The 25,649-nt window shown below is 58.5% G+C and overlaps 2 protein-coding genes across 4 annotated transcripts; both read left to right on the forward strand.

Moving 5' to 3' along the window:
- Positions 1-4,466: 4,466 nt before the first annotated feature.
- GMFG (glia maturation factor gamma) lies at positions 4,467-9,383 on the forward strand. Of its 2 annotated transcripts, none has more exons than XM_062176957.1 (7): positions 4,467-4,548; positions 4,939-5,035; positions 5,155-5,204; positions 5,957-6,006; positions 8,394-8,476; positions 8,938-9,011; positions 9,127-9,383. In XM_062176957.1, exons 1-7 carry the CDS (start codon positions 4,546-4,548, stop codon positions 9,196-9,198), a joined length of 429 nt encoding a protein of 142 aa, XP_062032941.1. In that variant the 5' UTR covers positions 4,467-4,545; the 3' UTR covers positions 9,199-9,383. The 2 variants fall into 2 exon arrangements, with proteins under 2 accessions (XP_062032941.1, XP_062032942.1); XM_062176958.1 differs by having other exon boundaries at positions 9,210-9,383.
- Positions 9,384-15,378: 5,995 nt separating this feature from the next.
- On the forward strand, positions 15,379-25,402 carry LRFN1 (leucine rich repeat and fibronectin type III domain containing 1). Of its 2 annotated transcripts, XM_062176575.1 has the most exons (5): positions 15,382-15,433; positions 17,669-17,701; positions 19,602-19,656; positions 19,997-21,439; positions 24,517-25,402. In XM_062176575.1, exons 4-5 carry the CDS (start codon positions 20,034-20,036, stop codon positions 25,400-25,402), a joined length of 2,292 nt encoding a protein of 763 aa, XP_062032559.1. In that variant the 5' UTR covers positions 15,382-15,433; positions 17,669-17,701; positions 19,602-19,656; positions 19,997-20,033. The 2 variants fall into 2 exon arrangements, with proteins under 2 accessions (XP_062032560.1, XP_062032559.1); XM_062176576.1 differs by lacking the exon at positions 19,602-19,656 and having other exon boundaries at positions 15,379-15,433.
- Positions 25,403-25,649: the final 247 nt, after the last annotated feature.

The following is a 25,649-nucleotide window of genomic DNA, read 5'->3' on the forward strand; positions in this document are numbered from 1 at the left end:
GCCGGGGTGCAGCCCGGCCTCTGGGGTCCCGGCGTTCTCACGGCGCCGCTCCCCGAGCCTCCATCAGATGGGTCTAGCGAGGCGGGATCTACGCTCTCGGACTGAGCCAGAGAATGCACAAAGAGGCCGCTGACGCATGGGAGCTGTTGCTCCGGCTGTTGTTGTGATCTGGTTATTGTACACACTGTCCTGGAGCAGAGGGCACTGAGCAGAGGGGCACGGAGACAGGGCTTGATGCCGGCGCTCGCAGAAATGCAGTCAGGGTAGAGAGTGGAGTTCCAGACAGGGAGTGGGGGGAAGGCTTGGCCGCTTGAGCAAGTGTGGGCTGGCCCTGAGTGAGGGCTGGCCCTGAGCCCCCAGGCTCATGATGAGTCGGGGTCTGGGATAGATAGGTCTTCGGCTTCCCTATGGAGGAAGGGAGGGACCTAGGAGCCGGGAGCAGGAGTGGGGAACGCACCGGGGCCGGACTGCGGGAGGAGGGGAGGTGCCCAGGAGGCCGGGTGTGCAGGACCTGGGACTGGGTCACGGAGCAGAAGACGAGACTCTCTGGCTGGGTGATGGGGCCCCCCAGGAGAAGCAGGTTGGCCTCGCCCGGTGTAGGGATGCGGGAGGACCGCGCAGCCCGCAGGTTTGGCACTTACGAGCCGGAGGCTGGAGACGGAGATGGAGAGGTCACCCAAGCCAGTAACCCAAGCTGTGGGAGTTTGTGATCTGCTGGGGGACGAGATGGGTGCATGGAGACAAAGACCAGGCGGAACCCTGAGCAGTGGGGACACTAGAATTTCGACTAAGGAATTGGCAGTCTCAAGGAAGATTAAAGAGGGTAGTCCTGGGTCTTCCTGCTGTGCGGAAGACTTTCCAGCCAGGGTGGGGCAAATCACCGCCTCCTACACTGAAGCAGCAACTTTGACGCCGACTAGAATGGCTGCGCTTGGCAGATGCTGGTTCATTCATTAATATCTCTTCAGTAACTTGTGCCAGGCCCTGCTGGAGGTGCTAGAAATACCACAGAGACCTAAGCCGATAAATATCCCTGACTTTGGAAACTTGCATTCTAATTAGGGGGAGAGACAATAAAGAAATACAATGTAACTTGGCGATCCCTACCTAGTAGAGAAGAATAGAGCAAGCTAAGGGGAGGATTGATGGGGTCACTTCGGTGGGAGAGGTGAGATTTGGACAGAAATCTAAAGGTTCGAGAAAGATGGAACAGCCAGTGCAAAGGGCTGCAGCAGGATCGCTCCCAGACCCAAGAGAAGACTGACGTGGCCGGAGAGGGGCGAGCAAAGCGGAGAGCAGAAGAAGACGAGGGCCAAGGAGTAATCGGGCAGGAGTGTGGGGCAGACCCTGTAATTTGAAAGTCGCCCAGAGGACTTGGGCTCTCACCCAGTTATGCTGGCCTCACGGGGGAGTCCTGAGAAAGGACGGCTGTCACCTGACTCTGGTTTTCCGAGGATCCCTCTGGCAGCCACGTGAAGAACAGGCTGTGGTGGGTGGTATGGGATCAGGGAAGCGAGGAGAAAGCAACTGCCGAGGCCTGGGCAGCAGCTGGAAGTGGACAGAAGCAGGGTCTGGGCTGTGCAGTAGAACGAAGGGGGCAGGTTCTGGTTCAATGTTGGAGGCCACTGCTGGCCGGTCTGACCTACGTTGTAAGAGGACGGAGAAGGGGCGAGGGTGACCCTTGAGACGGCCAGGTGGCAGGGTCACACCGGCGGATGGATGGAAGAGTCTGCAGCTGGGGGGGGGGACCCCAGGCTGGAACCATGGCGAGGATGTCCCCTTTGAAAGCCTGGGTGAGATCAGGAAGGGAGCAAGGTGGCTGGGAAGGACGGACGATGTCCGAAGGAGGAGTCTGCATGAGAGGCTGAGAAGGGGCAGCCAGAGTCGTAGGAAGGAAACAGGCAAAGCCAAGAGAAGGGACAGAGAGTCACCATCAGAGGCGGCCGACGAGATCCAGCCTCGTGGAAGTCACCGGTGACCGTGACCCCCCCTGTCAGTGGAGAGGTGGGGTGAAGGTCTGGCTGGAGGTGATGTTTTAAAATGTTTATTTATTTGAGAAAGAGAGAGAGAGAGAGAGAGAAGAGAGAGAGAGAGAGAGAGAGAGAGAGAGACCGAGTCACCCTCAAAGGTCCTCAACAGCTGGGGCTGGGCCAGGACAAAGCCAGGGACCAGGAATCCCATCCAGGTCTCCCACTTTGGTGGCAGGCCCAAGACTTCAGCTGTCATCCACTGCCTCCCAGGATGCATTAGCAGGAAGTGGGATTTGGGCCAGCACTGCGGCATAGTGGGTAAAGCCTCTGCCTGTACTGCCCATATCCCATATGGGTGCCAGTTTGAGTCCTGGCTACTCCACTTCCGATCCAGCTCCCTGCTATAGCCTGGGAAAGCAGTAGAAGATGACCCAAGTGCTTGGGCCTCTGCACCCATGTGGGAGACCAGGAAGAAGCTCCTGGCTCCTGGCTTCAGATTGGCCTAGTTCCAGCCACTGCGGCCATTTGGGGAGTGAACCAGCGGATGGAAGACCTCTCTCTCTCTCTCTCTCTCTCTCTCTCTGCCTCTACCTCTCTGTAATTCTGCGTTTCAAATAAATAAATAAATCTTAAAAAACAAAACAAAACAAAACAAAAAAACATGGGCAGACGCCACGGCTCAATAGGCTAATCCTCCATCTGTGGCGCCAGCACCCCAGGTTCTAGTCCTGGTTGGGGCACCGGATTCTGTTCTGGTTGCTTCTCTTCCAGGCCAGCTCTCTGCTGTGGCCCGGGAGTGCAGTGGAGGATGGCACAGGTCCTTGGGCCCTGCACCCGCATGGGAGACCAGGAGAAGCACCTGGCTCCTGGCTTCAGATCAGCGCGGTGAGCAGGCCACAGCGGCCATTGAGAGGTGAACCAACGGAAAAGGAAGACCTTTCTCTTTGTCTCTCTCTCTCACTGTCCACTCTACCTGTCAAAAACAAAGAAACAAACACAAGGAAGTGGGAGCCGAAGCAGAGGAGCTGGGGCCTGTGTTGTGAAGTAGTGGGTAAAACCACCGCCTGCGATGCCAGCATCCCATGTGGCACTGGGTTGAGTCCCAGCTGCTTGACTTCCAATCCAGCTCCCTGCTAATGGCCTGGGAAAAGCAGCAGAAGATGGCCCAAGTGTTTGGGCTCCTGCCGCCCATGTGGGAGACCTGGATGAAGCTCCTGGCTCCTGGCTCCTGGCTCCAGCCTGGCTCAGCCCTGGCCTTTACAGCCATCTGGGGAGTGAATTAGTGCAGGGAAGACCCCTCTCTTACTCTCCCTCTCACTGTGTAACTCTGACTTTCAAATAAATAAATAGATCTTTAAAAGCAAAAAGCAGAGGAGCTGGTACTCAAACTGGCACTTTGATATGGGTTGCAGGTGTCCAGGTGGCGGCTTAACCTGCTGCACCACAACACCAGCTCCGAAGGGGGTTATTAAGAGAGCAATTGGGAAGATACATTGGTGCAGCTAGTGTAGACTATTTTTTCGAGACATTTTGCTGAAAAGAGGAGGAAATGCATGCACGATTGTTGGCTGGGAGCTAGGTTTTAAGTTTGGAGAAACGACACCGTGTGTAGGCTCGGGAGGGATCCAGTGGGCACGGGCGCTGAGGGAGCAGAGAGAATGGTTGCAGAGAGCGAGAGCTTGTGGGGCCTTGTCCGTGACTGTGGAAGGAAGCTGCCAAGGCCCGCAGTCAAAGAGGGGCTGGAGCCCTGGGAAACTTCTCTTTCGTTCACTTATATTTTCCCACTGAAATACATATGGTTTTCTTATAAATTTGCCTTGCTTTTATTTCTCCTTTATGTGACACTTAGGGCCTTATATTGATTTTTTAAAAAATTTATGTGTGTAAGAAACTTACATTATCCAGGAATTTCATCTTGGAGCAGAATTGGGAGCAATACAAAACACTCTTCATAAAAAAAAAAAAAAAAAAGCACAGGTCTCGCTCTGCTGAAGCTGAACTCACAGGCTGTTATAAGGCCCGTGAGGTCCAAAAAGTGCAGGGAAAAAAGTCACCATTACCCAGGAGGTGTGGAGGGGCCCTGTAATGGACGGGTGTCTGTGTAGCAGTGGCTTCCCAGCTGCCCTTCCTAGCCCTGGGATTCTAGGGTTCCAGGGACAGGTCAGTCCAAGAAGACATCCTGGAGGAGGAGAGGAACAAAGAACTTGCTCAGACGGGCTGTTTACTGAGCCTGGCCTCTGTGCCAGGAGCTGCACGGAGCTACTTTATCCTCATAGCAACCCACTCAGAGGAGTGGAGCTGGTTTCCCCAGGCCACGTGGCAGTGCAGCACTGGAGCCGAGGGGCCGAGGGGCCGAGGGGCCGAGGGGCCGGCTGCAGAGCCTGGCAGGTACCCGCAGAGGAGGGGAAGGAAGCAGGGGAGGAGCCCCCGGAGACAGTTGTCCCGGAAGGGGCATAAACAGGATGTGGTGTTGGATGCAAACTTCCCCCTGCCCCACAGCCCGCCCCCTGCAGCCCCGGTCCCCAGCCCTCAAAGACAGCGGAACTGAGAGAAGAGGCCTGTGGACAGAAAAGCCATGGTCAGGGGGCCGGGGAGCCTGTGGGAAGGGCTGGGGGCTGGGGCTGGGGCTGGGAGGGCACCTGGGTGAAGTCAGCTGTGCAATGGGGGTCACAGCCTGGGAAGGAACCCAGCTGTGGCAAAGGGGCTGGCTGGGGCCAGAGGGGTGGTGGTTCCGGGTTTAGATCCGGGCAAGTGGTCTAGACTGCGGTCACCTGCAGTGTTGGCCCAGGGCGCCCAGTGAGAGGGCTGTGGTCCAGCCCCCGCCCTGCTCCCAGTGCCATGTGCCCTGGCGGGGCGCAGCCTCTGTCCCAAGGGAAAGGGCACCTTCCCTGACTTCCACAAAGCATCAGCTGGGCTGGCGGAGGTGGCGAGGCCAGCCCAGCTCAGCTCCTGCCGGGTCCCCTGGCAGTCCGACTCCCTGGTAGTGTGCGAGGTGGACCCAGAGCTAAAGGAAAAGCTGAGGCAATTCCGCTTCCGAAAAGAGACCGACAACGCAGCCATAATAAGTGAGTGGCCCCTCCCTTCCCCAAGGGGGGGTGGGAGGCGGCGGGGACAGACAGGGAGGGTGGGCTGGCCTCCCCCAGGGATGAAGGGCGCCTGACTCCCGTGTGCCCTCGCTCCCCAGTGAAGGTGGACAAAGACCGGCAGATGGTGGTGCTGGAGGAAGAATTTCAGGTGAGAGGCTGGGGCGGACAGGACTCCCAAGAGGTACAGCTGGGACTGGGAGACCCAACGGTGTTGGGTCAGAAGGACCTGGAGATCAGGGTGTGGCCCTGAGCAAGGGACTTTACCTCTGTGAGCCTTGTTTCCCTGTCTGTGGAATGGGAGGATGGTAGCTGCCTCGTTAGGTACTTGGCAGGTCCAGTGGTATAAGCCTTGTAATGCCTTCAGAACAAGGCCTGGCACACACGGGGGGCTCCAGCAAGTGATGGTGACGACGATGCTAGTCCTGGGTGCTGAAACAAAAGTTTCCAGGAAAGTTAGCAAAAAGCTAGCAGAAGCTCTCTATAAAAGTGCAGGCCCCACTGTCTCGTGGCCTCTTCATCAGTGACACTGACCTGATCCTAGTGCTGTGGTTAGGACTGGCAAGGGGGTCCTTGGACACAGGACTGTGGCTGTTTGACCACAAAGGGGGCTCGGCTGAGTGCCCCTGAAAGGAAGCGTAGTGAAGTGGTTATGATCTGAACACAGATTCAAATAGGGATTCTCTGCCTGCTACCCAGGCCTGGGAAAGGGCTCTGATGTCTCTGCTACGGCCTCAGTTTTGTCGGCCATAAAGTGGGGATGGTAAGGGGCCTATGCCGCAGGGCTACGAGAGAAGTCAGTGCATGGATTCACGCGCGGTGTCTTAGAACAGTGCTCCCCGCAAAGCCCGTGCCCACTGAAGGCAGTCATTCTTCTTTTGCTGTCTTGTTTTCTCGCTCCAGAACATTTCCCCGGAGGAACTCAAAATGGAGCTGCCAGAGAGACAGCCCAGGTATCCTGGGGAGGGGGGAGGGGTCAGGCCCTGGGGAGAGGGGTGACGAGGGAGCTACGGGCTGACCCCAGCCCTATTCATGGGCTTAGGGTCTCTGTGTTTGAGGCCAATGGTTCAAACTCTAGAACTTTCCGTTGTTGTAGTAATATTTTATTGCCGAAATTCACACTGATATTTATATCTGATATTCATTAAGAGCCTGCTTTCTTTCTTATTTATTTTATTTACTTGAAAGGCAAAGTTACACAGAGAGAGGGAGAGACAGAGACATCTTCTATCCATTCATTTATCCCCAGATGGCTGCAATGGCCAGAACTGGGCCAGGCTGAAGCCAGGAGCCAGGAGCTTCTTCTGAGTCTTCTACATGGGTACAGGGGCCCAAAGACTTGGGCCATCTTCTATTGCTTTCCCAGACCATAGCAGAGAGCTGGATCAGAAGTGGAGCAGCTGGGTCTCAAACCGGCACCCATATGGGATGCCGGCACTTCAGGCCAGGGCATTAACCCACTGTGCCACAGTGCCAGCCCCCTATTTTTTAATTTTTTAAAAAGATTTATTTATTTACTTGAAAGTCAGAATTACCCATAGAGAGAAACAGAGAGAGAGAGAGAGAGAGAGAGAGAGAGAGAGAGAGAGGGCTGGTGCTGCAGCTCACTAGGCTAATCCTCCGGCTCTGGCACACCGGGTTCTAGTCCCAGTCGGGGCGTCGGATTCTGTCCCAGTTGCCCCTCTTCCAGGCCAGCTCTCTGCTATGGCCCGGGAGGGCAGTGGAGGATGGCCCAAGTGCTTGGGCCCTGCACCCGCATAGGAGACCAGGAGAAGCACCTGGCTCCTGGCTTCAGATCAGCACAGTGCGCCGGCTGCAGCGCGCTGGCCGCAGCAGCCATTGGAGGGTGAACCAACAGAAAAGGAAGACCTTTCTCTCTGTCTCTCTCTCTCTCACTGTCCACTCTGCCTGTCAAAAAAAAAGAGAGAGAGAGAGAGAGGGAGAGGGGTCTTCTATCCTCTGGTTCACTCCCCAGTTGGCCACAATGGCTGGAGCTGCGCAAATCCAAAGCCGGGAGCTTCTTCTGGGTCTCCCATGCGGGTGCAGGGGCCCAAGGACCTGGGCCATCTTCTACTACTTTCCCGGGCCATAGCAGAGAGCTGGAGCAGAAGCAGAGCAGCTGGGACTCGAACCAGCACTCATATGGGATGCCAGCACTGAAGGTGGCAGCTTTAATTGCTATGCCACAGCACCAGCCCCTAAATAGCAATTTTTTAAAAACTTATTTGCTTATTTGAAAGGCAGAGCGACAAGTATACACACACATACATTCCATATACTGGGTCACTCCTCAAATGCTTGTGACAGCTGGGAGTGGGCTAGATTGAAGCCAGGAGCCAGGAGCTCCATCCAGGTCTTCCACATGTGCATCAGAGGTCCAGGCACTTGGCCCATCACCTGCTGTATCCCAGAGTGTGCACTAGCAGGAAGCTGGACTCAGAAGCAGAGCTGGGAGTGGAACCCAGGCAATCTGAAGCGGCACCTTAACTACTATGCCAAATGCTGTCCCCTTAAATAGCAAATGTTGAAAGGCCGCCACCAGTCTAGAGGGAGGCTAGCAAAGAGAGGGAAAAGTGTTTCTGATTTTTGGAGAAGAGATCTCAGATTTTCCTTTTTGTTTTTCTTCTGCATTTGGTAAATTCTATATCCAGCCCTGGTCATAGCCCAGGCTCTAGTGCACTGGTGGCTGAGCCCTTACACTCTGGCCCTGAAGTCCCAGGTTCAAATCTCTCGTCTACCCATAGAACCTTGGGGCAATGACTCTGGGCCTCAGCTTCCCATCTGTACTACGGTGATAATAACAGCACTCACTTCATAGGGTTGTTGGTGTTAAGTCGCACTATTATTTTAATCATTTTTTTAAATTTCTTTTTATTTATCAGAAAGATTCACAGAAAGAGGTAGAGACTGAGAGAGAAGTCTTACATCTGCTGGTTCACTCCCCAGATGGCCACAATGGCTGGAGCTGGGCTGATCTGAAGCCAGGAGTCTCCTCCAGGCCTGCCATGTGGGTGCAGGGGCCCAAGGACTTGGGCCATCTTCTATTGCTTTCCCAGGCCATAGAAGAGAGCTGGATTGGGAAGTGGAGCAGCGGGGACTTGAACCGGCACCCATGTGGGATGCTGGCACTGCAGGCAGCGGCCTTACCCGCCACGCCACAGCGCTGGCCCCGGTTGTTTATAATCATTTATAGTGTTTGAGATCACTACTCTGGAACCTAGGTGTTAATCCTAGGTTCCCAGACTCACTGAAGATTTCAAGTGTGTGGACTCCTGCAATGGCTGTGAGGCCTGGGCTCCCAGCCCAAGTCTGGAGTCTGAATTCCCTTTCGTGGCTGCAGGTTCGTGGTTTACAGCTACAAGTACCTGCATGCGGACGGCCGGGTGTCCTACCCTTTGTGTTTCATCTTCTCCAGCCCTGTGGGTGAGACATGGCTCTACTCATCCTGAGGATGGAGTCTTGGATTGCGTGTGTGCACGGAGGGTGGGAGCAGGTGTATGTGAGAGCAGGCGTGGGCATGCATGTGGATACATGTGACTGCGCGTGTCAGCGGGCACCTGCGTTAGAACGTGAGTGAGGGAGGTGGAGGTGGGGGCTCAGCTCCCTTAAAAGCCCCCACTCAGCCTCAGTTCTGAGGCATACGCTGACAACCCACCTCTCCCCTGTACCCAGAAATCCCTGGCTGGCCCCTAAACCATCCCCAGAGACCCTCAGAAGCACTCAAACCCAGAAACCTTGAGTGTAGCCTCCAGGGACCTCCTTAGAAGGTTCCGGGGACCCTCGGGAAGCTGCCAGACCTGAGGAGCATTGCTAGGGTTTTCAAGAATGTACCTGCCCCCCCCCCCCCAGCCCTCCAGTTATACACCCTACTGTTTTTCATGCAGGCTGCAAGCCCGAACAGCACATGATGTACGCAGGCAGTAAGAACAGGCTGGTGCAGACGGCAGAGCTCACCAAGGTCTGAGTTAGGCTCTGGGACCTCTGAGAGAAGGGGGTTGGGGGTCTGGACCCCTGGATCTGCGGGGCGGGGGGCCTCACTGGGTCACCACGTCGAGATTTGCTCTCTGGCCCAGGTATTTGAAATCCGCACCACTGATGACCTCACCGAGGCCTGGCTCCAAGAGAAGTTGTCTTTCTTTCGTTGACCTCTGGGCAGACTTGGATTCCTGATGTCCGAATCTCCAGTGGACTGGGGACTGGGACCCCTAGCACGTGAACATCCAAGACCCTAAAGGAATTAAAAACGTGAGAACTCAAGACGTCCATTCTGGCCCAGTCTCTGCTTCTCAGCGCCAGCCGGAGCCGACAGTTCCTGCAGTACCAGCCTTCCGCCGGCAGGGGGCGGGCAGAGCTCGTGGGACGCAAGCTGGGTTCTGGGGTAGGGGGAGGGATATATTTAAGAGAGAGGAGGGGAAGGGGCTGTAGGGTTTCCTGGGGTGGGGGGGAAGGGGAGGGTCTCCTGGGGGAATATCTGGATCCATGGAGGGGGTCACTCCTAAGGGGAAGGAGGACAGCTGAGAATAAAGGATGGCAGCTTCCCTGCTTCCCTCCCCCTCCCCGACTCCTCCCTGGCTCTGGGGGGCGGACAGACATTGGCTGGCCTGGAATGCTGAACCCCCAGGTAGGAGACATTTAAAGGCCAAAGAGTTGTCGAAGGAACAAATGTTGCTTCAGAGGCTTGGGAGGTGGGTGGTTGTTGGGAGGTGGGTCGCTGGGGGTGGCTGGTTGTGCGGTCGCGAGGGCACAGGGCCCAGGGCTTCTGCAGATGTAGAGGATCCAGGGTTCTCGGTGGACCCCTGGAGGGGAGGGGAGGCAGGGAGGGGACAGCACACTCAGCCCTGACCGAGGACTCTGCTTTCCTCTGGCATCTCTGGGCCTCTGTCTGTGTCCTGCAGGGACATTTCTTGAGTGCCCACAGTGTACCCGGCTCTGAGACTTCTGAGAGGGGCCGATCTTTGCAGAGGTGAATCACCCCACTTCTCCTCCATGTCTCTGAGTGTTCCTCTCCCTGTCCCCAGATTCAGGGACCTGGGAACTCCCTCCCCACACCCCTCTCCAGGTTCCTTGAAGAGAGGTGGCCGTTGCCATGGTGACAATGACACAGTGACCTTGAGCCTGGGCTGCCCCTCCCCCAATTCTGATGTTGCTGGGGGGGGGGGGCAAAAGCCTAGTAGTTCCAGCTCTGCCTTCTTCCTCCCAGCCATGACATTGGATCCCCTCACCCACCAAGCCCTGTCCCCATCACCGGTTCCGCCCTTTCTCCATTCAGGACAAGCTCTTGGCTCAGAAGACTCAGGGTAGAATCACTCTCCACTGGGCCATGGGGAACTCCCACCTGCCCACAAAATTCAGGGAGGGGGGCTCCTGTCCTCCCTATGAGAGCCCCCTCCCCCTCCTCATCCGTCTCTCCCTCTGATCATAGCCCCAGTCCCTGATGGCTGGGGATGAAAAAGGATGAAGGCTGTGGACCAGAGGGGACTCTCAGTGAAGAGGACCAGGAACTGCTGGCCTCAGACGTCAGAGAGGCCAAGGGACTTGTCTAGGTCTTTAGGCTTACAGAGGCAAATGAATGATAGCCAAGCCTCCTGCTGCGGGCTTCCTATGTGCCAGGCACTTCTACACACTTTTTAATAGGTCTTACAACCCCCCACCCCACTCAATATCCCCAATTCAGAGATGGAATAACTGAGGCACAGAAGCCAGAACCAGGCGCTTGAAGCCACACCTCTGGTGGTTTGTGCAGGCAGAGCTCCAACCTCAGGCTACGCTGTGGTCTATGGCTACACCCTCTCTTAGGCAAGAGATTTAGCGCCCCCCCCCCCCATCGTTGAACTTCTGTTTGCACCCAGGCTCCTGATTGCAAACAATCCAATCAGAAATAGGCATGGATAAAAATTTTGCCCAATCAGGAGCAGAGAGTTTGGAAAACGAGGACCAATCAGAGAGGGTGACTCAGAAAGGCACACTAATAGGCGATGGCTAAGGAATTGTGGAAGAACCAATCAGAGAAGCCAGAACAGAGCACACTGTCCAATGAACAGTCATCACCTGGGGTGTGGCTTAGGGTTGGGAGAGAGTCTGATGGGTGATACAAACCGGGACAACCTCTTCTCCTTCTAGCAGCCCACCCCTGACCTCCTGCAGGTCTGAGTTCCCTGTTTTGTGTGTCCCGGCCCTAGATGTCTCCTCCCTGCCAACCTTGACTGTGAACTTGGCTTCCTTGGAGAGGCAGAGACCCAGCCTGGGCTCTAAATTAGTGTGCAGGTGGAGGGGTGGAGTCGGGTTAGGGGTGGGGCTTAGACTTGTGGGTAGGGCCTACAGTGAGGAAGGCTGAGTATTAGACACTCTGGATTGGTCTCTACACGGAGGTGTGGGGCTCCTGCAGGATGCTGGTGTCTCTTACATCAATCAGTCGGATAGAGCTGGAGTTTTTGCTTGGATGGAGCCCCAAAGACAGAAGGCGGAGCATCAGCTTAGGGGCGGGACCTAAATAGTAGGGTTTGCATTTGTAGGTCTGTGCTGGAATTAGTTTGTTTTTCTTTTTTAAGTTTTTTATTATTATTATTATTTGAAAGAGTTACAGAGAGACGTAGAGACAGAGATAGAGGTCCTTGATCCACTGGTTCACTCCCCAGATGGCCACAATGACTGGAGGTGCACAGATCCGAAGCCAGGTGCCAGGAGCCTCTTCCAGGTCTCCCACATGGGTACAGGGACCTAAGAGCCTGGGCCATCCTCCACTGCTCTCCCAGGCCACAGCAAAGAGCTGGATCGGAAGTGGAGCAGCCGGGACTTGAACCAGCGCCCATATGGGATGCCAGCACTGCAGGCGGCAGCTTCACCCGCTGTGCCACAGTGCTGGCCCCTGGGATTAGGTTTTCAAGGATACATTTACACTATTTGCTTCTGCCCTTTGCCCTCTTTTTGAGGCCGACTCACTTCCTGACCTCACGGGACATTTCCCAGCCCCTGAGTTACTCCCCCTGCCTTCCAGGGACCCCCCCCACACACACACACACACAGGGGAAAGTTGTGTTTTTCCTTCCCCGGGAGTCTGCAGTGAGCCCTCCCCAGAGCACACTCAAGAACAAGTTCAGGGGTGGGCATTTGGTGTGGTGTGGTCCGGACACCGCTGGGACTCCCGCGTCCCGAATTGAGAGTCTGTGTTCCAGTCCCGGTTCCACTCCTGTTCCAGCTCCCTGCTCATGCGCACACTGGGAGGCAGCAAGTGGTGGCTCAAGGGGTCGAGTCCCTGCAACCTGCATGGGGGACCTGGATTGAGCTCCAGCCCCGCGAGCTGAGCTTAGGCCTGGTACAACTCCGCCTACTGTGGGCATTTGGGGAGTGAACCAGTGGATGAGAATTTCTTTCTTTATTTTTTCAAAGATTTTTTATTTATTTATTTGACAGGTAGAGTTATAGAAAGTGAGAGAGAGACAGAGAGAGAGGTCTTCCTTCCATTGGTTCACTCCCCAAATGGCTGCCATGGCTGGCACTGCACTGATCTGAAGCCAGGAGCCAGGTGCTTCCTCCTGGTCTCCCACGCGGGTGCAGGCGCCCAAGCACTTGGGCCATCCTCCACTGCCCTCCCGGGCCACAGCAGAGAACTGGACTGGAAGAGAAGCAGCCAGGACTAGAACCTGGTGCCCATATGGGATGCTGGTGCTGCAGGCAGAGGATTAGCCAAGTGAGCCACAGTGCCGGGCCCATTATTTTTAATGTTTATTTTATTTATTTGAAAGGCAGACTTACAGGGAGAGGGGAGGTAGAGAAGAGAGATCTTCCATCTGCTGGCTGACTCCCCAATAATTACTATGAAAAATTTCATACATGCTGCAAAATTGAGATAGTCTTACAGTGAACACCTGTATTCCTACCTCCCAGATTAATATCTTACTGTACTTGCTTTATCTCCACCCATTCATGCCTCCATCAACAGACTTTATTTTTTTTTATCTGTTTGGAAATAATTTGCAGGCATGAGAACACTTGGTAGGGACTGGGGTGTGCATGTAAAATGGAAATGGGAAGGGCCAGCACTGTGGCACGGTAGGTCACACCTCTGTCTGCAGTGCCGGTTGGTGTCTTGGCTGCTCCTCTTTCGATCCAGCTCTCTGTTAATGTGTCTGGGAAGGCAGCAGAACTTGGGCCCCTGCACCCATGTGGGAGACCCGGAAGAAGCTCCTGGCTCCTGGCTTCAGATCAGCCCAGCTCCAGCCATTGCAGCCATCTGGGGAGTGAACCAGAGGATGGAAGACCTCTCTCTCTGTCTGTAACCCTGCCTCTTAAATAAATCAATAAATCTTTAAAAGGAAAAGGAAGGTGTCTCTGAAGAGCACATTTGAGGTATGACCTGGCAGCCATGCAAAGGCCCAGGGGCTGCTGTGTGCTGGTGTCTTGAAGGCTGCACAAAGTTATCCTGGAAGCTGGAAGATGAGAGTGGTTGAGAAAGACCTCAAAGGGTCAGCAGGGAACCAGGAAGACCGATGAGTGAGGCTGGCGCAGCTGGGCTCGCCTGCTCTTAAGTTCTCCTCCTCTGTATATCTTGATCTCTCACTACCTTTTTTCCACTCACCCTTCCTTCCCCACTCCTGTCCAGCCCAGGCTTGCCTGCTGCCACCCTCTTTCTCCCTCACCCTCATCCTGTCCAGCTGTTTACTATGTGTGATCTCTGTGACCTTGGGCAGGTGACCAAATCTCTCCGTGCCTCAATTTTCCTCATCCATAAAATGGGGACCTCTTCATCTGGCTGAGGATTGAAAGAAGTAATCCAGATAAACTCTGAGAACCATTCCTGGCACAGAGCAGAGCTGTAACCTGTGTTATGCTTTGTTGTCTTACACCTTCCCTTCTTTCCTGCCCTGGACCCCCAGGGCCTCAGCAGGGGGAGCACTTGGAAACCAAGGCAGGGAGGCAGGAGTGGTGCCTGGGTGCTGGTGATGATGGCTGGAGTCTGGGGAGAAAGGGGGTTGTGAGCATCACAACAAGGGTCAAGGGTCACCACAGGGAGGTGCTGTAGGGTTGAGGCCTGCAGGGGAGGGGTGCAGGGCAGGTTTTAGGAGGATGCATTCAGGGAGAGGGTTTGGAAGGGGATCCATAATGAGCAGGGTTTGGGCTCCAGGGCTCTGGCAGGTGCAAAGGGAGACTTGCTGGCTTCGGGGGCCCTGTGACAGGGCAGAAAGAGGTGGAAGTGGCCTGAGATCCTTGGTCGGGTGCGAGGGAGGGGCTTGGAGGCTGTCACTGCAGCAGGGGTCGGCAAAGGCTCTGAACAAAGGAGGTTCAGGGCCTTGTGGATGTCCCAGGGAGGGGGCCCAGGAGTGAGGACAGCAACAGGGAGGGGCCGAGGTCCTCGAGGGGGTGAGCCTGCTGGGTGATGGGAAAGAATCTAGGGCAAATCTGGGGTTCTGGGAGCCAGAGGGGTGGGGGAGAGAAAGGTCGAAGGTCCCCAGGGGCTGGAGGGTGGTCTGAGATCCAAGGGGCAGGGGTCGTGAGGAAGGGTTCAGGGTCTCTGAAGGGGAATAGGAGACATTTGGGGGCCCATTCCAGGGATTAGACATGGTTTGGAATCCCTACTGGTTGTCCCTGAGGGTGGAAGGACATAGCTGGGGTTCCCCAGGAAGAAGTAGGCTGTGGGACATGTCCGGGGTCCCAAAGGGAGCAAGGCAGGACCTGGGGTCTCTTGGGGTGTCAACTTAAGGTCTGGGGTCCCTGAAGATTGGGGTGTGGTCTGGAGCATGATTTAGGGTTCCTGTGGGGCAGTGTGTATTCCCGTGGATGCTGGGATACGGCCTGTGGGTCTCTGGTCTTGGGGGCACCGTCCAGGGTCCCTGACCGGGTGTGGGCAGGGGCTGAGGTCACCAAGGAGAGCAGGACGTGATCTGATCTGCCGCGCTGGGTGGCTCAGCAACACAGTCTGGGGCTTGGGAAGAGGTGAGGCCTGGTCTGAGGACCCCCTGGGCACTGGGACGTGATCAGACACCCCCGTGGCGAGATCCGGGGGTCCCCATGCCCGTTGGGGCGTGGCCTGGGGGGGGTCTCTGGGGAGGCCGGCGGGGCCAGGGGGTGGGGCTGGGGAGGGGTCGGGGGCGGGCCCGCCGCGGCTCCGCAGTGGCCAGGGGTCTGCGGCGGCCCGGGGCGGGAGTCTGGGGCGTGCGGCCGCCCCCTCCGGTCGGCGCCCCCTCCCCCCCTTGCGGCGGCGGCGGCGGGGCTCGGGCGGCGGGCGGTGCGGAGGGCGGAGCTCGGCGGCGGCTCGGGAGGGAGGGCGGGAGGCGGGAGGGAGGCGGCCCCGCGGCACCGCGCCCCCTCCCCCGGCCCTCCCCCCACCATGGCGCGGAGCGAGGCGGCGGCGGCGGGGCCGGGCCCCGGGCCCCCCCGGGCTGGGTGAGCGCGGCCCGCAGCGGCCCGGGCGGGGCGGGCGGGGGCGCCGGTGTGAGCGCGGCGTGAGTGTGAGTGTGAGTCCGCGGCGCTGCGGCGGCCCGGCGTGCGCCCGCGCGGCCCTGTGTGTGCCCGGCGCCGCCGGCGTGTGCGGCGCCCTGCTTGTGTGGCCATCCGGGTGTGTGCGGCCGTGCGCGTGTGTCCCCCCGAGCCGCTGCCCCTGCGCCTGGGGGGGGGGGGCCGGGGGGCTGTCGCGCGCCCCTCGGAGGCGCTGAGTGCAGGTGTGTGTGCGTGGGTTGTGTGCCCAGGTGTGGGTTCCCCCAGCCAGTGTGGGTGCGCGGCGAGCTGCGTTGGGTGTTTGTGTCCGGGTTGGATGTCCATCCGAGGGCCTGTGTAGCCGGGTGTGCCCACTCGGGTGTCCGTGTGTGTGTGTGTGTGTCTGCGGGTTGTATGTCTCTGAGGGTGTGTGTCTATGAGTCCACATCAGGTGCCCTGCCGGGGGCTGAGGCTCCGCGCCGTGTGGGTTCAGGCCTCTCCGTGGGCTTGGGGGAGGGGAGTTCTCCGCTTTCCCGGTCCGTGTCAACTGGGGGTCCTCCGCGGTCCATGGGGGAGACGGCCATGTCTTCCCCTTCCCGGTGGCTGGGGAGGGGGAAGGGCGGCCAGGAGGTGGACAGATGGAGGGATGAGAGGCCGAGGGATGGACAGATGGGCCCTGGGGTGGGGAGGCGAGACCTGGCCCTTCCCCACCCACCGCCCCACCCTCCTTCCCCCACCAGCGAGAGCTGCAGATGGGGCCAGGCTGGGGGACCTTTGGGGCTGTGGGTGGGAGGATCTCCTTGGAGTGGTGCTCCAGGATTCAATCCCCTAACTCTCGGGGATTGCACCTGCTGAACTCTGACCTTTGGCCCTGGCTTGTGCCTTGGTTTATTTGGGGGAGTGGGGTGGGTGCAGAATGTGCTAGGCAGGATGTTGGGATCTCTGGCCTGGGAAGTAGGTGTGGGGGGGTGCTCACCTCAGGGCTGGGAGGGTTGTATGTCCAGGGCGGTGTGTGTGAATTGGCCTGTTGTTGATGAGCTTCTCAAGTGTGTACACCCCTGGCAGGACTGTTGTCAGTGAACAGCTGGGAGTGTCTGTCAGCCTTGTGAGTGCCTGTGCATGCTTGTGGTCCTGTGTGTGTGTGTGTGTCAGCTCGTATCTGCATGTGTGTAGCTGCTGGTGTGGCACTGGGGCAGCCGTGTGACCGTGGGAATATGTGAAGTTGCATGAGTGTATTTGGGCACTTGAGAGTGTGCAGCTGTGCAGCTTTGGTTGTGCAGGTGTGTGTGTGAGTGCCCTTATATGCTGGTGAGTGTGCAAGGTGCACCTGCTATAGGTGCATGTACCTGGTTGTCTGTTAGGGGGCACATGTGTTTTTCTCTGTTGTCTCTGTGGGTGTGAACGTGCAAGGGAAAGTCAGTGCTGTGTGTGTGTGTTGTATGCAGGTGCGTCAACCTTGAGGGTGTGTGTCCATCTATGTTGGGAGTCTGTGTGTGCTTCAGGGTTGGTCTCTGGGGAGGAGGGTTGTGTGTGGTTAAACATGCATGTGCAGGGCACCCTGGCACAAGGCTGACCTCCCTTCTGGGCCCAGTGGGATTGAGGCCCAGGTGGCGGGACCTGTGGTATGCCAGGGAGCAGCTTGGGGTCCCTGGACACAAGTGTGTCCACATGCAGGGCCAAGTGCCCGGGGTGGGTAGGGAGCACACAGCTCCTGCTGGTGTGTCCGCTGCAGTCTGGATGTGGAGCCTCAGGCCGCAGACCCGTGTGGGTTTGACAGGTCCACGCTCGTTGGTGTGGGCAGTGATGTGACGGCAGAGACTGGAGTCTCTGGGCTCCCCCAGCTCCTGGTACCAGGCAGGTCCTTGAGGTTGGGGGGCTCAGATGTGAACTTTTGGGTTCTAAAGGAGGGCCGGGAGAAGTATGTGGTCCAGACTCCTGGGTCTGAGGAAGAAGCCTGCGAACTTAGAAGGGCTGGGTCCCAGACTGTAGGATCTGGGGGGCTGAGGGCTCTAGGGGCCCTGGCTCCTGAGACCCTGGGGATAAAGGGCTGAAGTTGTGGTTTTCTGGGTTTTGGAGCCCATTCTGGATTTCCAGAGATGCCTCTGGGTCCCTCTGAGGCTGTGCAGAACCATCTCCCAGGGGATGTCCTTGGTGGCCGGAAAGGAGCGGGAAAGATGCTAACCGGGTGCTTTTGTTCCTTTGCAGGTACTGGCCCAGGCCCTGACTCCCTGAAGAGAGGTGAGTGGACAGGGTCAGGGGCGATGGGACTTGTTTTGAGCCCGCTGGGGCCTGGAGCCCTGCCTTGTGTGGATTTCAGTGCAGTGTGCAGCGGGGTCCTGTGGGGCCTGGTGCCTCCTGCCTGGCCCCAGGCTGGGAGCAGTGGCGAGGTCAGGAGCATGGGGCTGGGTAAAGGCTTCTGGACGCAGGAGGCCCCCCACCCCGGTCAGGTCAGGAAAGGGAGGGTTTTTATATGGCACCAGGAAAGGGGGAGGAGAGCTTAGTGACGTGACGCGACCCTGGTGTGGGGGGCTAATGAGGCACCATTTTGTGCGTGGATGTGGGAAAATCTGAAAGTCTGACCTGCTGATGGCTGAGAGAGAGGCAGAGAACTGAATAAAAAATTAATAATCACAATGATAATAATACCAACAGCAGCCACTGACAGTCATGTCGTGTTTACTTTGTCAGACACACTGCTGAGCACGTAATAAAATAGTGTCTCACTGATGCACAGAGCAGCCCTAGGACGCGGGTGCTGCCATTACCCCCTTCTACAGATGAGCACACTGAGGTCCAAAGAAGAGAAATCACTTGACTCGAGTCACCCAGCCGGGAGCTAACTGGAGTGTGAACCCAGGTGCTGGGGTTCAGGTTCTGTCCCACGGTGCTGCACTGGCTCTCCAGAAATCTTAGCTATTTTCACTGCTATTATTCTTCCTTCAATTTGAGTCCCACCCTGGCTGTGGGAGGCAAAGCCGTGTACTTGTGTTTTATAGATTGGGGTTGTGAGCCCTGGAGACCCCGCCGCCAGGCAGGCGCAAAGCTTTCTGGGCCAGGTTTCTCAGCCTCATCCAGCTGCATCCTAGAGAGAGTGGTGGGGGGATGCCCCGTCTCTTTTTCTCTCTTCAACCCCGTCTCTCTCTCTTATGGTCTTTGTCTCTCTAGGACCTCATTTCCTTCTGCCTGGCTCTCCCTCCCTGCCTCTGTCTCTGCCTCAGTTCTCCCCTGGTCTCCCTGCACCTCCCTGGGACTTTCTTGGTCCCAGTCCCAGTCCCCCTTCCCCATGGGTGGAAAGATCAAGGCCACAGAGGGCCACAGTCCCAAACACAGATTTCTGGGAGGTGAGCCTGCCGGGACTGGGGTTCAGGGCAGGGTAGGGTGAAGCAGCTTCAGGGACGCCCCCTTCCCAGCCTTCCCTCCTCACCCCCTCCCACCCCGTGTTGTGATGGGAGCTGACATGTCGTGGGCTGCAGCCGCCGCAGGGGGAATCCCTGCCGGAAGGTTTTGCCTAGAGCAGAGGCATAGCGGGAGCGTGCGAGTGTGAGTGTGTGTGTAGGCACGTATGGGGCCTTGTGATACCCACTGATGAGAGCAGGGGAGTCTGCCCTGCTTGGGAGCTCTGCAGAGCCTAGGGTGAAACCAGACCCAGAGAAGGACTTCAGGGGCTGCGCTGGGCGACTCTGGAGCCTGTATCTCGAGCCCTCCCACCTTGGTGCTCTGTCTGCCACTGCCAGAGGCAGGGTGGGGGTGGGGGTGGGGGGGTCCTCACGGTGACTGAGTGCTCACTGTGTGCTGGGCCCTGCCGTGGTTCTCATGAGTGAGCTCAGGAGGGTTCAATTGTCACCCCAGCGCACAGCTCTAGAAATCATAGCCTAGAGAGGGGAGATCATTGACTTGGGGTCACACAGCTAGCAAAGGGAGGAACCAGCATTTAGACCGAGTCTGTTTGATTTCAAAGGACTTGCTCTTCAAAACTGCTTAGTTCTAGGCCTGGCACATTTTAGGCACTTAGTAATGGCGATCACACCAATTGCTAGCCTGAGCTAGTTTTATGTGCCAGGCACTGTTTTGCATAGAATACAGTTTTGAATCCATTCAATCCTCCCAGAAATAAGGCCTGCTTCTGTCTCTTTTACAGATGAAGAAACCCAGATTCAGAGAGGTTCAGACACTTGCCCGAGGTCACACAGCTAGTAAGTGTCAGAGCTGGGATTTGAACTGGGAGAGTATGGCTTTGACACCCATGGGCTTTGAACCACGGTCAATGGTGATTTTCCAAACATTTAGTGGACACAGGTGTCAACCCAGGGGTTGGGAGCTCCTCCAGGAGGGGCAGGGGTGGGGGTGGCCTCTCAAGGGAGGGGCACTGGTCCTTTCCCACCCAGCTTGGAAACAAGCTTAGTGAGTTAACCAGGCTGGTGGTGAGTGCTGGCACTGACCTGGAGGACCCGGCTACTGGGGGGTTGGGGGGGGGGAGGTGGTCATCCCGGGGCAGCCAGGTTCCAGGCCTGGATGCCTCTCCTTCGCTGGCAGGTCTCACCTCCCACTCCTCCTGTCTTCTCACCGCACCATGGCTCCGGGCCCCTTCTCCTCGGCGCTCCCCTCGCCACCACCTGCTGCCCTGCCTTTCCTGCTGCTGCTCTGGGCGGGGGCATCTCGCGGCCAGCCCTGCCCCGGCCGCTGCATCTGCCAGAACGTGGCGCCCACGCTGACCATGCTGTGCGCCAAGACGGGCTTGCTTTTCGTGCCGCCGGCCATCGACCGGCGCGTGGTGGAGCTGCGGCTTACCGACAACTTCATCGCGGCCGTGCGCCGGCGGGACTTCGCCAACATGACCAGCCTGGTGCACCTCACCCTCTCCCGCAACACCATCGGCCAGGTGGCGGCCGGCGCCTTCGCGGACCTCCGTGCCCTCCGCGCCCTGCACCTGGACAGCAACCGCCTGGCGGAGGTGCGCGGCGACCAGCTCCGTGGCCTGGGCAACCTCCGCCACCTGATCCTAGGCAACAATCAGATCCGCCGGGTGGAGTCCGCGGCCTTCGACGCCTTCCTGTCCACCGTGGAGGACCTGGATTTATCCTACAACAACCTGGAGGCCCTGCCCTGGGAGGCAGTGGGCCAGATGGTGAACCTGAACACCCTTACGCTGGACCACAACCTCATCGACCACATCGCCGAGGGCACCTTCGTGCAGCTTCACAAGCTGGTCCGCCTGGACATGACGTCCAACCGCCTGCACAAACTGCCGCCTGACGGGCTCTTCCTGAGGTCGCAGGGCACCGGGCCCAAGCCGCCCACGCCACTGACCGTGAGCTTCGGCGGCAACCCCCTGCACTGTAACTGCGAGCTACTGTGGCTGCGGCGGCTTACCCGGGAGGACGACCTAGAGACCTGCGCCACCCCTGAGCACCTCACCGACCGCTACTTCTGGTCCATCCCCGAAGAAGAGTTCCTGTGCGAGCCCCCGCTGATCACGCGGCAGGCGGGCGGCCGGGCCCTGGTGGTGGAGGGCCAGGCGGTCAGCCTGCGCTGCCGGGCTGTGGGCGACCCCGAGCCCGTGGTGCACTGGGTGGCCCCCGACGGGCGGCTGCTGGGGAACTCCAGTCGGACCCGGGTCCGGGGGGACGGCACCCTGGATGTGACCATCACCACACTGCGGGACAGTGGCACGTTCACTTGCATCGCCTCCAATGCCGCGGGAGAAGCCACGGCGCCCGTGGAGGTGTGCGTGGTGCCTCTGCCGCTGATGGCGCCCCCGCCGGCCGCTCCCCCGCCCCTCACGGAGCCCGGCTCCTCTGACATCGCCACACCCGGCCGGCCTGGTGCCAACGACTCAGCGGCCGAGCGGCGGCTGGTGGCCGCGGAGCTCACGTCCAGCTCGGTGCTCATCCGCTGGCCGGCGCAGAGGCCTGTACCCGGCATCCGCATGTACCAGGTCCAGTACAACAGTTCGGCGGATGATTCCCTCGTCTACAGGTGCGTGTTGGCGGCGCAGCCCTAGGACCTCCTCCCAGACCCCGGGGGCTCTCCCTCGCACCTGCCTGCCTCTTTGGCCTTGGCGTTCGCCCAGACCCTAGCTGGCGGTGTGGAGCAGGAACTACACTGCCATACGTTCAGTTACATTTATCAGGGGATGCACCAGTACTACTAGAGCAACACACTGGTTACATTGCAGAAACAGAAACAAAGTTTGAGAAAATAGAAACAAGTTATTTCCACTCCCCCCTGGGATAGACACCATTCACTGCCCTGGCGTATGCAGACTTGCGTGGTGTAGACAGACATCAACAGGTTCCCTTGTCCCTTCATCGCCATGATTTTTTTGCTCTTGAATCTCTGGCCATCTCTACCTTCCAGCCCTCTGAACCTCATTGGGCGCTCACCCCTGCTCCATGCCAGGCCTTGTAGACACAGAGAGGTCAAGAGACGCAGTCCCTGTCCCCAGGGAGCCCAGAGCCCAGTGGCAGGAGGCATGTACTGCACTGTGCGTTACTGCCTTTGCCTCTTGGCATCTCAACAGCTCAGTAGGCATGGTGCACAGTAGGTGTGCACTTGATAGATGTTTGTCCATGGTGTGGGTATCCCTCCTCCTGTCTCTGCCTCTCTAGTGCACATTGTAGCACCTGCTGCATGCCAGCCCGGTGCTGGACTTCAGCTGGAAGTACCAGAGGGGTTAGAACCATTTCCTGTCTGTGGGGAGTCCCAGTGCTTGGTGCACTCAGACGGCCACTGAGCAGCTTTCTCCTTGGCTGCCATCCTCACCTTCCCCTCTGTTCTCTTGGCCATAGGCCTGGTGCATAGTAGGCAATTTCTCCTTGTTGGTTGAAAGAATAAATGGCTCCCTTTCCCCTTTGCTTCTATCTTCCTCAATTTCCTTTTTGATTCTGGTCACCAGACACTGAATAAATGAATGCCTACTGTGTGCCAGACCCCCTGCTGGGCCCTGGGGTCTCTGGAGATAGACCAGATGCTGGCTCAGTCCCACGAATGTCAGGGCAAGCGAGCGAACAACACGGAAACGTTCACAGGAAGCTTCCAGCAATGCTGCCTCGTTTGATTTTCCCTGCTCTGCTACGAAGTGGGGATGGTCCCTTCTCCCATTTTACAGACAGAGAAACTGAGGCTTAGCAAGGGAAGTCACTTGCCCAAGGTCACACAGAAAGTGGCCCAGTTGTCCCTTTTTATAAACGCATATCTGTTGAGCACCTACTGTTTGCAAGGCAGGACGGGGGGGTGGTGGATGACACTCCCCTGTGGAAGCTGTTCCTGTGACTCCCAGCTCTCTGTTTCTCTCTGACCCGTGGCCACCATACAGCAGGGTCAGGGTAGCTTCACAGGGCCCCAGATCCTGCCTGTTCACAGATGTCAATGGCTCCCTGCCCCCAACTGGGCAGCAGACCCCATTGGGGTCTTCCTTTCATTTTAGGGCCATGGTTCAGTCCTTCATCCCCCACTGCAGAGGCCTGCGCTCAGGCGCTGCAGGGGTTAACTGCCTCACGGCCGCCATGGGCTGAGGTGACATCCAACCAGAAGCCAGCTCTGCTGCTTGCTCCCCTCTTGCAGCCAATTAGAGACACAGAGGCTCAAGCTCTCTTAAGGAGCCAGCTTCTGTCCTTGAAAAGTGGGGGGGGGGGGGCGTCCCTATCAACTGGTTATTTGGGGGATGGGATCAAGAGGAATCCAATGCTCTGTTGGGGAGGTGTGGAGGGGAAGAGGAAGACCTAGAGCCAGGGGGGCCAGGGGTGGCAGTGGGCTTTGAAAGGCAGGTAGGGGAAGGGATGGGGTGGGGAAGTGGGCGGGCCTTCCTAAGGGGCGGCACCCTTGCTTGAAGTCCTTAGTGGAGGGTGGCCCCTGGTGGTGGAGGGACCTCCAGCTTGTGGGAGGTAAGCAGGAACCAGGACATGGGGGTGCGGAGCTTCCTTAGAAGTGGTCCTTGGGCTGCTTTAGTTGAGGCTGGACACGGCCAGGATGGAAAGGATGTGTTTAAGAGAGGAGGGCCCAGGCCTGCATGGGACACAGCTGGGCATACTGAGGGCTGGGCTTTGGCTGCATTAACCCATTCCTTCCTCATAGCGCCTCTACCGGGTGGGGATTCTTACTGTCACCATTTGAGGAAAATGCTGCAGAGCAGTTGTGAAACTTGCCAGAGGTCCCAGAGCTAGTTTGGAGAGTTGGAAACCTAGGTGACTGCTCCCAGGTTTTGTCAGCTTACCCACTCTACGCTGCCCCCCACTTTGGGGGGACAGTAAGAAAGGGGTGTGTTTGCCTACACTTGACCCAGTTAGTTAGGTATGAGACTCACCTGGGAGCAAGATTTGGTGACCTCTGTCGGTGCCAGGTTGGACACGTACCTAAGGCAGCGGTTGTCTTCAGTGTCTGGACAAGGAGCAGATAGCAATGACCCATTAATGGATGGGAATACTCAGTAGAGCGGCTTGGAAACTGTGCCAGAAGAGACATTTTACACGGAAGCTAGATGTTTTACCCTCAGATGGGACATGCAGATGAGGGGGAGTGGCTGCATCACGGCTTCTCATTTGCATAAAAGAGGAACTAGAAGAGCCCACAGCGTCCCAGTAAGGAGTCAGCCTGGTGCTTCGAGGCCACCTGAGTGGGGGGTGGGGATGCGGATGACGGGGGTGTGGCCTGTAGCCTCGGTCCCCTGAAAAAGTAGATGTTAGTAGATGAGGGCGCTCGAGCGGTGGTTGTCCTAGGAATGACACTGCAGCGTGCCCCCTGCAGGCGGGATGTGAGAGCCACCCAGGGGCCAGTCTGTGCTGGCGAGGAAAGGTAAGTGCTGGATACTGTCCCAGTGGGTGGGTGCGAGGGCGGGGCATGCACATTTTGGGCGTGGTCTGAGGCTGTGACTGCCCCACCGTAGAGGATGGGAATATGTCGGTGCAGAGGGGCTCGAACGGCTGCTGCTGTCTCAGAGGTGGGAGAGACACCAGTAGCAGGATTCGGTCCGCACCAATCACCGTGGGCGGGGCACAGCGCGAAGGGGCGTGGCGCAGCATGGGCTAACTCCGCCCTGGTCCCGCCCCCTCCTGCAGGATGATCCCGTCCACCAGCCAGACCTTCTTGGTGAACGACCTGGCGGCGGGCCGCGCCTACGACCTGTGTGTGCTGGCCGTCTACGACGACGGGGCCACTGCCCTGCCGGCCACGCGAGTGGTGGGCTGCGTGCAGTTCACCACGGCCGGCGACCCGGCGCCCTGCCGCCCGCTGAGAGCCCATTTCTTGGGCGGCACCATGATCATCGCCATCGGGGGCGTCATCGTCGCCTCGGTCCTCGTCTTCATCGTTCTGCTCATGATCCGCTACAAGGTGTACGGCGACGGGGACGGCCGCCGCGGCAAGGGCACGTCCAGGGCGCCCCCGCGGGTCAGCCACGTGTGCTCGCAGACCAACGGCGCAGGGGCGCCGCAGGCCGCACTCCCGCCGGCGCAGGACCGCTACGAGGCGCTGCGCGAGGTGGCGTCGCCGGCGGCCGTCGAGGCCGCGGCCCAGGCGGCTTCCGCGGAGGCGGAGGCGGCCCTCGGACGCTCTCTGGGCGGCTCGGCCACCTCGCTGTGCCTCCTGCCGTCGGAGGAGACTTCCGGCGAGGAGTCCCGGGCCGCCGCGGGCCCTCGGAGGAGCCGTTCGGGGGCCCTGGGGCCGCCCGCTTCGGCGCCCCCCACTCTAGCTTTGGTTCCGGGGGGCGCGTCGGCCCGGCCAAGGCCTCAGCAGCGCTATTCCTTCGACGGGGACTACGGGGCGCTCTTCCAGAGCCACAGTTACCCGCGCCGCGCCCGGCGGACAAAGCGCCACCGCTCCACGCCGCACCTGGACGGGGCCGGAGGGGGCGCGGCCGGGGAGGATGGAGACCTGGGGCTGGGCCCGGCCAGGGCGCGCCTGGCCTTTACCAGCACCGAGTGGATGCTGGAGAGTACCGTGTGAGCGGCGGGCGGGCGCCAGGACGCCGGGGAGCCGCGGACCAACGCCGCCGTCGGACCGGCCGGGAGCGGCGCCCTCCCCAACCCCCTCCTCCTCCTGTTCCACCTCCGGAGGGGCGGGGCCGCCCGGCTGCGGCTCGAGGCCACGCCCCCACGTCCTGCGGCTTGGGGGGAGGGGGCTGCCGGCCTCCCCTCCCCGCGGGCCCTAGCCCCGTCCCGGCCCTCCCCCACGCGCGCTCGCGGACCTCGCT

This window comes from Lepus europaeus, chromosome 19, assembly GCF_033115175.1.
Source record: "Lepus europaeus isolate LE1 chromosome 19, mLepTim1.pri, whole genome shotgun sequence".
Taxonomy (NCBI): domain Eukaryota; kingdom Metazoa; phylum Chordata; class Mammalia; order Lagomorpha; family Leporidae; genus Lepus; species Lepus europaeus.